The 12,061-nt window shown below is 39.5% G+C and overlaps 1 protein-coding gene across 1 annotated transcript in view; it reads right to left on the reverse strand.

Annotated features, from left to right (window-relative positions):
• Positions 1–461: 461 nt before the first annotated feature.
• Positions 462–12,061, reverse strand: part of LOC127617232 (glypican-3-like) — a 193,456-nt gene continuing 181,856 nt past the window's right edge. The window contains exon 8 of the mRNA XM_052089171.1: positions 462–1,838. Coding sequence (XP_051945131.1) covers positions 1,660–1,838 — 179 coding nt within the window. The 3' untranslated portion in view covers positions 462–1,659. The remainder of the gene's footprint in view (positions 1,839–12,061) is intronic.

Genomic DNA, 12,061 nt, shown 5'->3' on the forward strand with positions numbered 1-12,061 from the left:
AACTTCACAGGTTATGGATTATTAAACGCTCTCATTGCAGGCCTTCCTGCATGTGCTATTAGACCCCTGCAAATGATCCAGAATGCAGCAGCACGTCTGGTCTTTAATGAGCCTAAGAGAGCACATGTTACACCACTCTTTGTCTCTCTCCACTGGCTGCCGGTTCATGCACGTATTCAATTCAAGGCCCTGATGCTGGCATATAAAACAGTCACTGGGTCTGCTCCAGCATACCTAAAAACATTTATGCAGAGCTACGTTCCCACCAGAAGCCTGCGGTCGGCTAAGGAACGTCGCCTTGTCGTACCAAAACAAAGAGGCACCAAAACACTTTCCCGGACTTTCAGTTTCATCATACCACGGTGGTGGAATGACCTTCCCAACTCAATCCGGAAGCTAACTCACTCTCTATCTTCAAAAACCGCTAAAAACACATCTTTTCCAAAAGCACTTAACCGGTCACTAAAAAAAAAAAAAAAAAAAAAAATATTTACATTTCTTGTTGCACTTAAATCTGTTTGGTGTACTATTCTGATGATAGTGAAACTTTGTAATATGGCACTTTTTGTACCACTGTCTCCCTAAGATGATTCGCTGATGTTCTTCCTCTTTTGTAAGTCGCTTTGGATAAAAGCGTCTGCCAAATTAATAAATGTAAATGTAAATGTATGGAAAACAGTGTTTGGACACACCAGGTTCCCCAAGCAATAACATTCTGATTATAGGTTTAGCCCTTTGTAAATGAAGATATAAAAATAAAGAAAACCTTACAAATGGCCTTACATATATGAATCCATCAAGCCATTACCATAGCACACATTTCTATGGTTGGAAATGCTATAGTGATCTGTAAATGAAGGAAGTAAAAGCAAACAAACAAACAAAAACAAAAAACAGGAAATGTAGAGGAAGTCCCTTTAAGAGAAAACTTTAATCACACAATAATAATACAAGAACAGAGGAAAGTCAGCATTCTAATAAAACAGTTTAAAAGCATTTTTTTGTAAATGAAGTGCAGCTGTGTCACCCTGGAAAGAGAGGGTTTCACAACTACATGCCAATGCCTTGATGTCCTCTCTTCCAAGGGTCATTTACTGCACAGGAAATGAGTAGCAGAGGAGAACCTTGCTACAGTGAGACAGTCTAGGAATCAGAGATAGTCTGTGTCCACTAGTGCAGTTGCATGTATTCCTAGACTCTGTCAGTCACGGTTCTGTCTCCTTAAGTGTGCCCACTCACAAAAGCTGTGCCTCTTTGTCTTCTCAAAAGTGATTTAGGTACTTTTCCTACAGAAGGCTTTGGCCTACCATTAAAACTGCATGTGTATAGCAGAGGGGAGGCAATGTTCAATGTAAAACACCTGGCTGTTTTGTGACATACAATCAGGGGAAAGAAACATAGTTGTTATATATATTAAGTAGTACTCTTCATGCTGTTGAAGAATTGAGATTTCATTGTCTAGGCATTAAGCTGATACTTAAATCCTTGAATCCACACAAAATATCAAAACGAGAATTTCATATGGCAAGACTTGAGACTGAAAAGAGGAAGTATTCCTGTCCTTGGCCAAAACCATGGAACTGTATGTACACATGGATATCAGTAGTGTCTCTTTAAAACTCTAAACAAAGTTTGAAGGTACTCAGAGTGGATTGATGATCACTGAAGACCCAACAGGATGAAGATGATGATGGGAAAGAGGAAGGTTGCACTAGGAACGTATGCCGCCCTGGCTGCTCCAGGTACAGTTGGTCCGGCATGTGTGTCCGTGGCCAATCTAGGAGTCAGGAGCAGCTCGTGAAATGTTAAGTCGTCAATCGCCAAGTTATCCGCCATATCTGACAGAGAAAAAGAGAGAATAATCACATGGATGGAGGAAGAGAAAAAGGCATGCAGAACATGCAATAATTGCAAAACCTGATAAAGAGATGCAGCCATATTAATAAAAACTCTTGGTATTAGTTGGTATTAGTTAATGCATTAGGTATCATGAACTAACAATACAATTTTTTTGCATCATTTATTAATCTTGGTTAATGTTATTTTTTAAATCAGTATGTTGCATACTTACCATTAAACAAAATTAAACAATGCTATTGACATAAACATTTATAAACATAAATGCTAAATTATTACTAATACTAAACTATTGTGTAAACTAACGTTAACATACAACCTTATGGTCAAGTATTACCAAAGTCTCTTGAAAGACTTCGGAAAATATAGCATTGGATTTGTTCCAGATATCTATCTATTCATGTGCATCTACAGTATTGTTTGCATTTAATACATGTACAGTATGTTTCACTACAACAATTCTTCCACAGCGTTTATGATGTAGAAAATGAATCTGCACTTATTAAAATGTTTATTAAATGTTTGCACACAATATTTAGAATGGCATTCTTTCCAGATGCTGCACCCTTTAACAGCCATCTTGGCGATGTATATGCACTAACTGAGGCCTGGAATAATAGTTACTCTCAACGTCTAATAATAACTAGGCTTTAGTTTTGTTATGTTATTTTACTGGAGTTAGTGAGGAATATGTCAGTGTTCCACTAACTTTAACACCATGTTAACAACATGCTTCTTTACAAAGAGAGACTGAAAGTTATTTTCATTTAGCACAACATATGAGGTGTATTGTCTAGCAAATCAGCCATGAAGGAGACAGAACTATGCAAGGTAGTGTAATGATGAATGAAAGAGGATATCAGTAATAAAAGCAAGAATGGAGAGGCATGCCAGTTATGTGCAGAAGTGTCCCCTGTGAAGTGCTCCTCCAAGCCAGCTGAGGAAAGCCTTTTTTGCACAGACACACAAACAAGATATTGCATGTATATAATATGCACATGTTCCACCACTTTATGTAGAACATAGCTAAAATTCCTCTGAAATGTACTCTGTCCAGTATCTGCATTTAAACCAGGGAACTCCAAAACACAACTAAACCATATTGGCACATACAATCTGTTTTCCTTACAGTGATTGGATTACCTCAGCATTTGCAGAAGGCTGCAAGCATTTTAAAGCATATTGTGATGATGTATTTCATACCTTTTTTTTACATTTTTTATTTAAATAGCATTGTTTTGCTTCTTGCTATTTGGTTTACTAGATGGCATTAGGGGGAGGGACATTCTCATTTTAAAGAGAATTTGAGTGGAAAAAAGCTTCTGTTGTGCAACATGATTCATCAATATTTTTGGTCCATTTTCCCTGAAGAGAAAGACTGTACATTGTAAATGTGTATATCTGCTAATGGTTAAATTTGTGAACATTTGGAAGTACATTAACATATAGATGGCGTCAAAGTCAATAGACATGGACTAAAAGCCACAATATTCCAGTTTTAATTTAATGGGGTTAATAGAAATCTGTTTACATAATGGGGGAAATAGTGGGACATTTTTAATTATAGGCACCTTGCTTAGCCACTCTGGGAGTCAGGGAAGATAATCCGCCAAGCAGTAACCAAATCCCGTCCATATGCTTATGATCTCTGCATTTTTAACTGAATCCACAGGACAGAGGCTGTTCATCTCTCAACTAATTAGACCGCATGCCATATTTAATACCATCCATAGCAGCTACTTCATGACTCTGCCTTCATTTGGGGGGATTTAACCCCACAGAAGGAAGTCCATCATTTGGACCAGCGGCTGTGGTTATGGTGGGATCAACAGGAAAGCATGCAACTTAATTAATTCTGGGCCCTGAACTAAGCATGCCAGCCAGTGAGAACCAGACCAAGAGCAGGAAAAAGATCGAGGCCTTCTCTCAGGGGGTCCCTGGATGCCTGGGGGCCCATTTCAGCACAGTCGACTTTAAAACAGAGGAAGGAGGCAAATAAATAAAGCCTCAGCACCTCCTTGAGATTTCTCTGCAATTACGACAGAGCTTGAACGCGAGCCAGAGAACAATTAACGTTTTCTTTCCCTCCGTCCACTGACAAGCCAGTGGTTAGACATTCCAATGGCCCTGAAAGCTGATTTTTCATTGTGACAGCCGCACACTGTACCACCGGTCCAATTAAAGCTAAGGTGTAATTCAATACAGCTTTTATATACACAACACCCTAAATCAGACTATGTGTTTTGGTGTGAATAGTTAGAGAAGTGGTGAATGTGTTTGGTAGTGTGTGAGACTATTGTTCAGAGTTTGTTTATGTGAGCAAGTATGGTAAGCTCGCTATGAGAGGTGTGAGTCTCTAAGTATAACCTCAGTCTTCAGAAATTTTCTTACAGAGAATAAACCTTTTATAAAAATAAGGGGGTTGGAGGGGAAATAGTGTGGAAAGAGGGCTACAGTTTCAACAGGCTTTCTGCTGCAGGCTTTCAGAAAAGGCCAAATATATCATCAGAGATTGCAATCAGTGTGTTAAGACCGTGACACACCAAACCGACATCAAAGAACTAGCGCCGACTAAAGCAGACTGTGGGGTAGGCTCACATCACCTGCGTCTGGGTCAAAAAGTTGCTCTTGAACACACCGCAATGACAACACCCGATGGCCAACTAGCACGTCCGTTCTGTGCCTGTGTGAGAGGAAATAACTTTCCGTACCAGCAGGTGGCAGTAGTCTGTATTCGTTACTCAAAACAGGAAACCAGAAGAGCTAGTGACTGCTGGGATATAAAACATTAACAAAGCAGTGCTTGCTTACCATTTGCATACCGTAATGTTGTACAGAGCTGGCCTCTCCAGAATTATGCTGAATAATTTGTCTTCACTTGCCTCGTTCCAGACAGCCACATTGTTTGTAAATATTTGCGTATTGGAATGAAAATAGTGCTCTGTGTGTTTTATGGCTGCCCCTAATAGTCGACCAAACGTTAGTCGACGAGAAGAGGCTTGGTTGACCAAATTTTAATTAGTCTGTTGGTCGCAGAAAAAAAAACTCTACAGGAAGTGGCGAATCAAGCACTCTGTGATGGACAGATAGTTAACACAGCTGGTCCATGTGGTAATTATGTTGGGAGGAAATCCAAAAGTTACATTTACATTTATGCATTTGGCAGATGCTTTTATCCAAAGCGACTTACAGTGCAATTATTACAGGGACAATCCCACTGGAGCCACCTGGAGTTAAGTGCCTTGCTCAAGGACACAATGGTGGTGGCTGTGGGGCTCCAACCAGCGTCCTTCTGATTACCAGATTACCAGTTATGTGCTTAGACCACTACACCACCACCACCACTCCATTCACCTATCATTCATCGACCTCAAACATGGCTTATCATTTGAAACATGTAATAATTAGCCTAACGTTAGCCACTTTACATGGCTGCTTGCTCTAACGTTAACCTAGATAAATGTGCGCTATTATTAGGTGCATATCCAAGTGTTTGTGTGGAGTGTGGAAGCTAAATTTATACAGCGCTTACTGCATGAAATGTTTAACTTAACGTGCATTTCTCTCTATAAGCGCATCCACTATACTGCGGAGATGAGAGTCAGCATGGTCAACTTCATCTTTGCAGCTGACGCTGACTCAGAAAACACTAGTTTATTAATAAATTATTAAAATGTTCAGACAGTCTTCTTTCTGTTTTTTTCTGACACATTCATAATCATTACTTTTGCCAGTGCGCTGCAGAAAGCTTCATGTGTCGCTTGAGCGCTTAATTTATATTTTAAAGGCTCATTATTAAAGTTTAGAATTTCTCTGTAATGTAATGTAGAACAGTGTTAGCAATGTTACATATAATATTTTTTCTCAGTCCTGGAACTCAAACTAATTAGGAACTCAAACTCAAAGTAATTCAATTAATATCATAAATTATTAAATGACTACTAGTTGACTAGAAAAATCGTTTGTCGGGGGCAGCCCTAGTGTGTTCCCTTGACTTCGTTTGCTTGTTTCGTCACTTCCGTTTTTCTTCTTGTGTACTGAATAGCCAATCAGAATGATCCGATTCACCGACGAGCTCCGTCGGCGATTCAACATGCTCAATTGGCCGAAAAAACCAGAAGGGGACCGACTTCAGCCGACAGTGCGGAACACACCGCAAAAACTAGCCTGACAGATGATCACTGACGACCCGACATTGGCCGAGGCCGACTGTTGGCTTGGTGTGTCAGGGCCTTATCTCAACTAGGGGTGTGCAAATCTATTTACAAAATTTAATATGCAGGAGGTTACCTGAATGACTTATTAAATAATTTAGGGATCTTAAGATTTTTTACTTTTTTCTACTTTTATGGATGAATTTGTATGGCTATAGCAGCTAAAATATAAAAACCATTTATAAACTGTATATATATATATATATATATATATATATATATATATATATATATATATATATATAGTATATATATAATTTAGATAAACTAGATGACCTCACATATTGACTGGTTGTTGGATGACTAGTCGACCATCGAGACCCATTCCTTGTACACAGAGTGCAAACAGTGTATGACCCAACTGCACAAAGTGACTAATGATATCCTGTCATAATGAGCCATGAACAATTGTGTATATGGTTGTGTGTGTGTGACTGTGTCAGGGACCACAGAATGGAATGCAAGCCCATTCACGCTTGTTTTTGGACCTGATACAGCACAACAGCAATCAGTGGGATGGATATGTGGAGGTTGGCATGCCAAATATAGAAAACAGACAATCCTCCTGACAATTGATGCGACCAATTGCACTGGACGTATGCCAGCTCTAGGACTGAGTCCCACCCCTCACAAAGGCTATCAATTTTCAGCAGCATCAGTCCCCAGGAGTCTCCACCATGCAAGTGGCGTCTAACTGGCTTTATCACAGAGTTACGAGCTCCAGTTACAACACAGGTGAAAGGTCAACAGTCAGCCATTGATTGGTAATGGTGGGCTTGGAGCAGCTCAATGTCTGAGTGCAGTACATCACAGGTACAAAAGACAAGAATAGAAACAAATTCTTAATGTTTATTGCAGCACTCCATAGCAAGAATAAGACACTAGCTGACTACTTAAGAGGACTAGTTTGTGTCAAGACCTGGCTAAAGAAGATTTATATGCTCTTTGTGTTTGAAAAGAAGCAACTGATGGTTTTAAAAGTTCTTCACACTATATGCTTTTCTCTCTCGCAAACTCAAGGGTTAAGTCTTTTGCCTTCCAAACAAAGAACACTACACAAGCTCCAAACAAACCTACACTAACATAAATGTGTGGTGAATTCTTAATGGTGCAAGCTAAGACAAGCATCACTATTACTATTGCTGTTTTAACAAAACCCGCAACCAATTTTTTTTTAACTAAAGCCAATACCATTTTGTACAGACACGACAATACCTAATATCATGTGGATTTTTGAGGAGAGGTGTGTATTGTAAGTGATGAGACTTCTTCAGACTTGTATTGAAGGAAGTACCAGAGCCATATCAAGGGACCAGAATATCATAGACTTGTGGGATCTATGTGGGTGGGCTCTTTTGGCTTGGTCAAATAAGCAACTACCTAGCAACTAACCAGAAGACAATAGCAACATGTTAACAACCAATTATAAACCATAATAACCATAAAGTAACACCCTGGCAACCACCCACAACACCCTAGCATCATGGCAGACCTTGCATGGACAAGCATCACTTAGATTTTCTATATAATTATAAACAAAGATAACATGTGGTACTAAAGAGTACACACGTACTTAGCTCATTATAATTATGTTTTTGACATACAGAAGAGTCTAAATATTGGAACAAAGAAAGCATTCCTCTCATCAGCCTGGCCTACATAGTTAAACATGTATACAGTCGCAGTGCAGAACATTCATCAAAATCTAATAGCTCCTTTGAGAGATTCAGAATGATTTGAAATGCAGTCCATCAGACAGCATAGCAGATCTTGTGCCAACTCTCAGACAGACCCCCACCTGGACATACAGTTGATGTGTTTATTCAGGAGCTACTGTCTGCCTTACAGGTGTTTCTCAGGAATAGATAAGTGCACGGAATGTCAGTCTCCAAACACAGGTGCTTCTTATGAAAGTGGGGACTACCGTTCTACATTGCTGCTACATTTGTAGAGCTGGTGGTTATGAAAACAAACAGAATGACATAAATGAGATGGAACATTTCTTCAGCTTAAATAGTGTGGTCTAGGCTAGGGCATATGCAAGCATATGGCATATGCAGTGTTGGGAGGGTTACTTTTGAAATGTATTCCACTACAGATTACAGAATACATGCCGTAAAATGTCATTTGAAACGTAATCCAATAGATTTCTCAAGGTCAGTAACTTCAGCACTTCTTCAGCACTTGACTATAAATAGGCCAGTACAGTAAGACAAAATACACATGTTAAAAATACATTATCTGAATTTTTTTATCAGAATTTTTTTACAGGAAAACAATCAAAAAAAATTATCATAAAGAATAAGATTTTGGCCCTAATATCAAAGGTCTAACTAGAAAAAAGAAATTATGATCCAATATGAATTTTCTTGTTTACAGAATTATAGTGGCTGGTAACACGTGCATTTAAAATGGCTAGAAATAGCATTTTAGCTTAGTGTAAAGCTGACAGTTCACTCAATGTTTATTTCTATTTCTTCCACAATTAATTGTGTTTCTTTTATTATTACATATACAGTATATGTATTCCCTTTTCTCCCCAATTTGCCCAATTCCAAATGTGCACTAGGTCCTCGTGGTGGCGTAGTGACTCGCCTCAATCCGGGTGGTGGAAGACGAATCAAATTTGCTTCCGTGTCTGAGACTGTCAATCTGTGCATTTTATCACATGGCTTGTTAAGCGCGTTACCGCAGATACCTAACACATGTGGAGGTTCACGCTATTCTCAGAGCATCCATGCAAAACTCACCACTCGCCCCACCGAGAGCGAGAACCACATTATAGAGACTACGAGAGGTTAACTCAACTGAGCCAACTGGTTGCTTAGGAAGCCTGACTGGAGCCACTCAGCTCGCCCTGGATTTGAACTTGCGACTCCAGGTGTGGTAGTCAGCGCCTTTACTTGCTGAGCTACCCAGGCCCCCTATTATTATTATTTGTATTATTTTTAAGTATACAGATTCTCTCAAAAAGTGCTACATATAAAGCTGTTCGTTTTTCTTGATAAATTCACAGTATGTCCACCTCTTCAGACACTAAAACAACACTGATCAGAACTGAGAAAATAGTGTAATTGTTTACGTATCATATTTACAACCTGCTTTGTTAAATATAAAAAAAATATCATTAGACTTTGTTACTGTGGGGTTTATTATGCGAATTATAATAGCAGTTATGAGAATTCAGATGCACTGGCTAAAAACCAATAAAGCTAATTTTCCAACCCCATTCCTATACACATCCACTGTGCAGGTGGAAAATGATAGCATTCATCTCATTAGGTTTAATATCAGTATCCTTTTCAGCCAGAACATAACACAAAGCAAACAGACTCCAACAGAGTATTGCTGTCAGATTATATTTGATGGCCACAAAAAATTATATTACTCCATATTACTGGAGTGGTGGTGGAGTAGTGTTCTAAAGCACATAACTGATAAGCAGAAGTTTGTTGGTTCGAACCCCATTCCTATACACCCTAGCCACCACTATTGTGTCCTTGAGCAAGGCACTTAACTCCAGGTTGCTCCGGGGGGATTGTCCCTGTAATAAGGGCTCTGTATGTCGCTTTGGATAAAAGCGTCTGCCAAATGCAAAAAGTAGAAAATAGAAAATATATATATTTCAGTTTATACAACTCGAAATCCCTGTAAACACATTATATGCTGCCATGGAGAGAGACATTTTTGTAGTTGTAAGCTTCTCTCTCAGGCCAATGCTGTTGCTGCTGGTTCTGGTGTGGACAGGGAGAGGAATGTGAGCGTCCGCCTCCACACCCATTGCCCTGACCACAGGTCCACTCAAGCAGGCAACCAGTAGCTAGCCAAAATTAATAAATAAATAAATAAATAGCCAGCCGTTAGGAGGCTAAGACACAGTTACAGAACACTGAGACACAACTGAAGCACACGACAACACAGCTACAGCACACCAACACACAGTGACAGCACAGTGCGACACAGCTACTGCACACCAAAACATAGCTACAGGACAGAAAGACACAGCTTCAGATCATTTGGACACAGCTATAGCACAGCAAGACACAGCTACTGCACAACAAAAACACAACTACAGCACAGCAAGACACAGCTACTGCACAACAAAAAACACAGCTACTGCACAACAATAAACACAGCTATAGCACAGCAAGACACAGCTACTGCTCACCAAAACATAGCTACAGGATAGAAAGACACAGCTACAGATCATTTGGACACAGCTACAGCACAGCAAGACACAGCTACTGCACAACAAAAACACAACTACAGCACAGCAAGACACAGCTACTGCACAACAAAAAACACAGCTACTGCACAACAATAAACACAGCTACAGCACAGCAAGACACAGCTACTGCACACCAAAACACAGCTACAGCACAGCAAGACACAGCTACTGCACACCAAAACACAGCTACAGCACAGCAAGACACAGCTACAGATCATAAGGACACAGCTACAGCACAGCAAGACACAGCTACTGCACACCAAAACACAGCTACAGCACAGCAAGACACAGCTACTGCACACCAAAACACAGCTACAGCACAGCAAGACACAGCTACTGCACATCAAAACACAGCTACAGCACAGCAAGACACAGCTACAGCACAACAAAACACAGCTACAGCAAAGCGAGACACAGCTCTAGCACAACACACAGCTATAGCACCCCGAGAAACAACTGCAGCACAACACACAGCTACAGCACAGCGAGACACTGTAATGCCACATTGAGATACAATTACGGAGGGGATGACTGTTTATGTTTTTGGGAGTTTAAGTTGAGAAAGAGTGAAATCTCTGTCTTTCATAATGACTCAACACAGTAAGTCTGACTGTATGTATAGGATAAATAATGTTTTTCCTTTGTGGTGGACCATCATAGTTCCATGTCAGAATTCCCCACCAAACGTTCAATGGGCTCCATTGTGGGGCAAATTCGAGTCAACACATATTAATTAGCACAACTCGGTGTGGGCATGGCCACTGGTGTCAGCAATTCACTTTAGCCATACTGCTCCTCTGCACATAATTACATTTACTAATATGTATTTTTAGCTCTAAAGTTCAGATTAGACATGGGGGAGAGAGAGAGAGAGAGAGAGAGAGAGAGAGACACAAAAGAAAGAGGGATAAACAGATTAACATTTAGAGAAAGAAAGATTGTTCTTACTACACAGGGAATACAATTTCTTATGGACAAGGCCTAGTGGCTCAAGGCTCAATATAAGAAATGACTGTACAAAGGCCAATTCAAAGAGCTGTGCTGAATGTATAATGTGAGCTCATTGCTCAGAAATGCTTGTAAATGCTCCAGCTACCGTTAGCGCCAGAGCGGCTGCGAACAAGCTGACTGAGATTAAAAGATGGAGCAGCAGAATGTGAGACCTGACTAACAAGGACAGTTTCAGGGATTGTTACAGCAAGTCCTTTGAAAAATGTATCATGCTAACCATATTTTCTATTTCATATTTCTCAATTATTGTTATTATTGTTAAAACATGAATTATTATGAGAACCTTCAAAAACTAATTTCTTATTTCTTATAGGTGACAGTGGTGGCTAATATCAAGTTACCGATGTATATCAAAGTAACAATAACTGGTAGTTACTAGATTTTTTTCTAAAATGGGAGTGGTAGCTACTTGCCTGCACAAAACAGCCTGCCATGATGCAAATGTGTTCTGGGTGGTTGACAGGGCACTGTTATGTGATTGCTAAGGTGTTATTAGTGGGTATTTTTTGTGTTGCTATGCAGTTGCTAAGGTATTTCTATGTGGTTTCCGTATGTTAAACGTATGTTTGATCTCTTAGAAAAGTAATAGTACACCTCAACTCAATAAGCCGATTTCAGGGATCATTTCCGTATCACAAAAAATGTGATATCTTATATGCTGATGTTTATTATAACAATTCCTAACACTAAATTATGAGTAACAGTAATAGTGATGTATGAATACAGTATGGTATTTAAGTAGAAGCTATTT

The sequence above is a fragment of the Xyrauchen texanus genome, chromosome 23, assembly GCF_025860055.1.
Source record: "Xyrauchen texanus isolate HMW12.3.18 chromosome 23, RBS_HiC_50CHRs, whole genome shotgun sequence".
Taxonomy (NCBI): Eukaryota; Metazoa; Chordata; class Actinopteri; order Cypriniformes; family Catostomidae; genus Xyrauchen; species Xyrauchen texanus.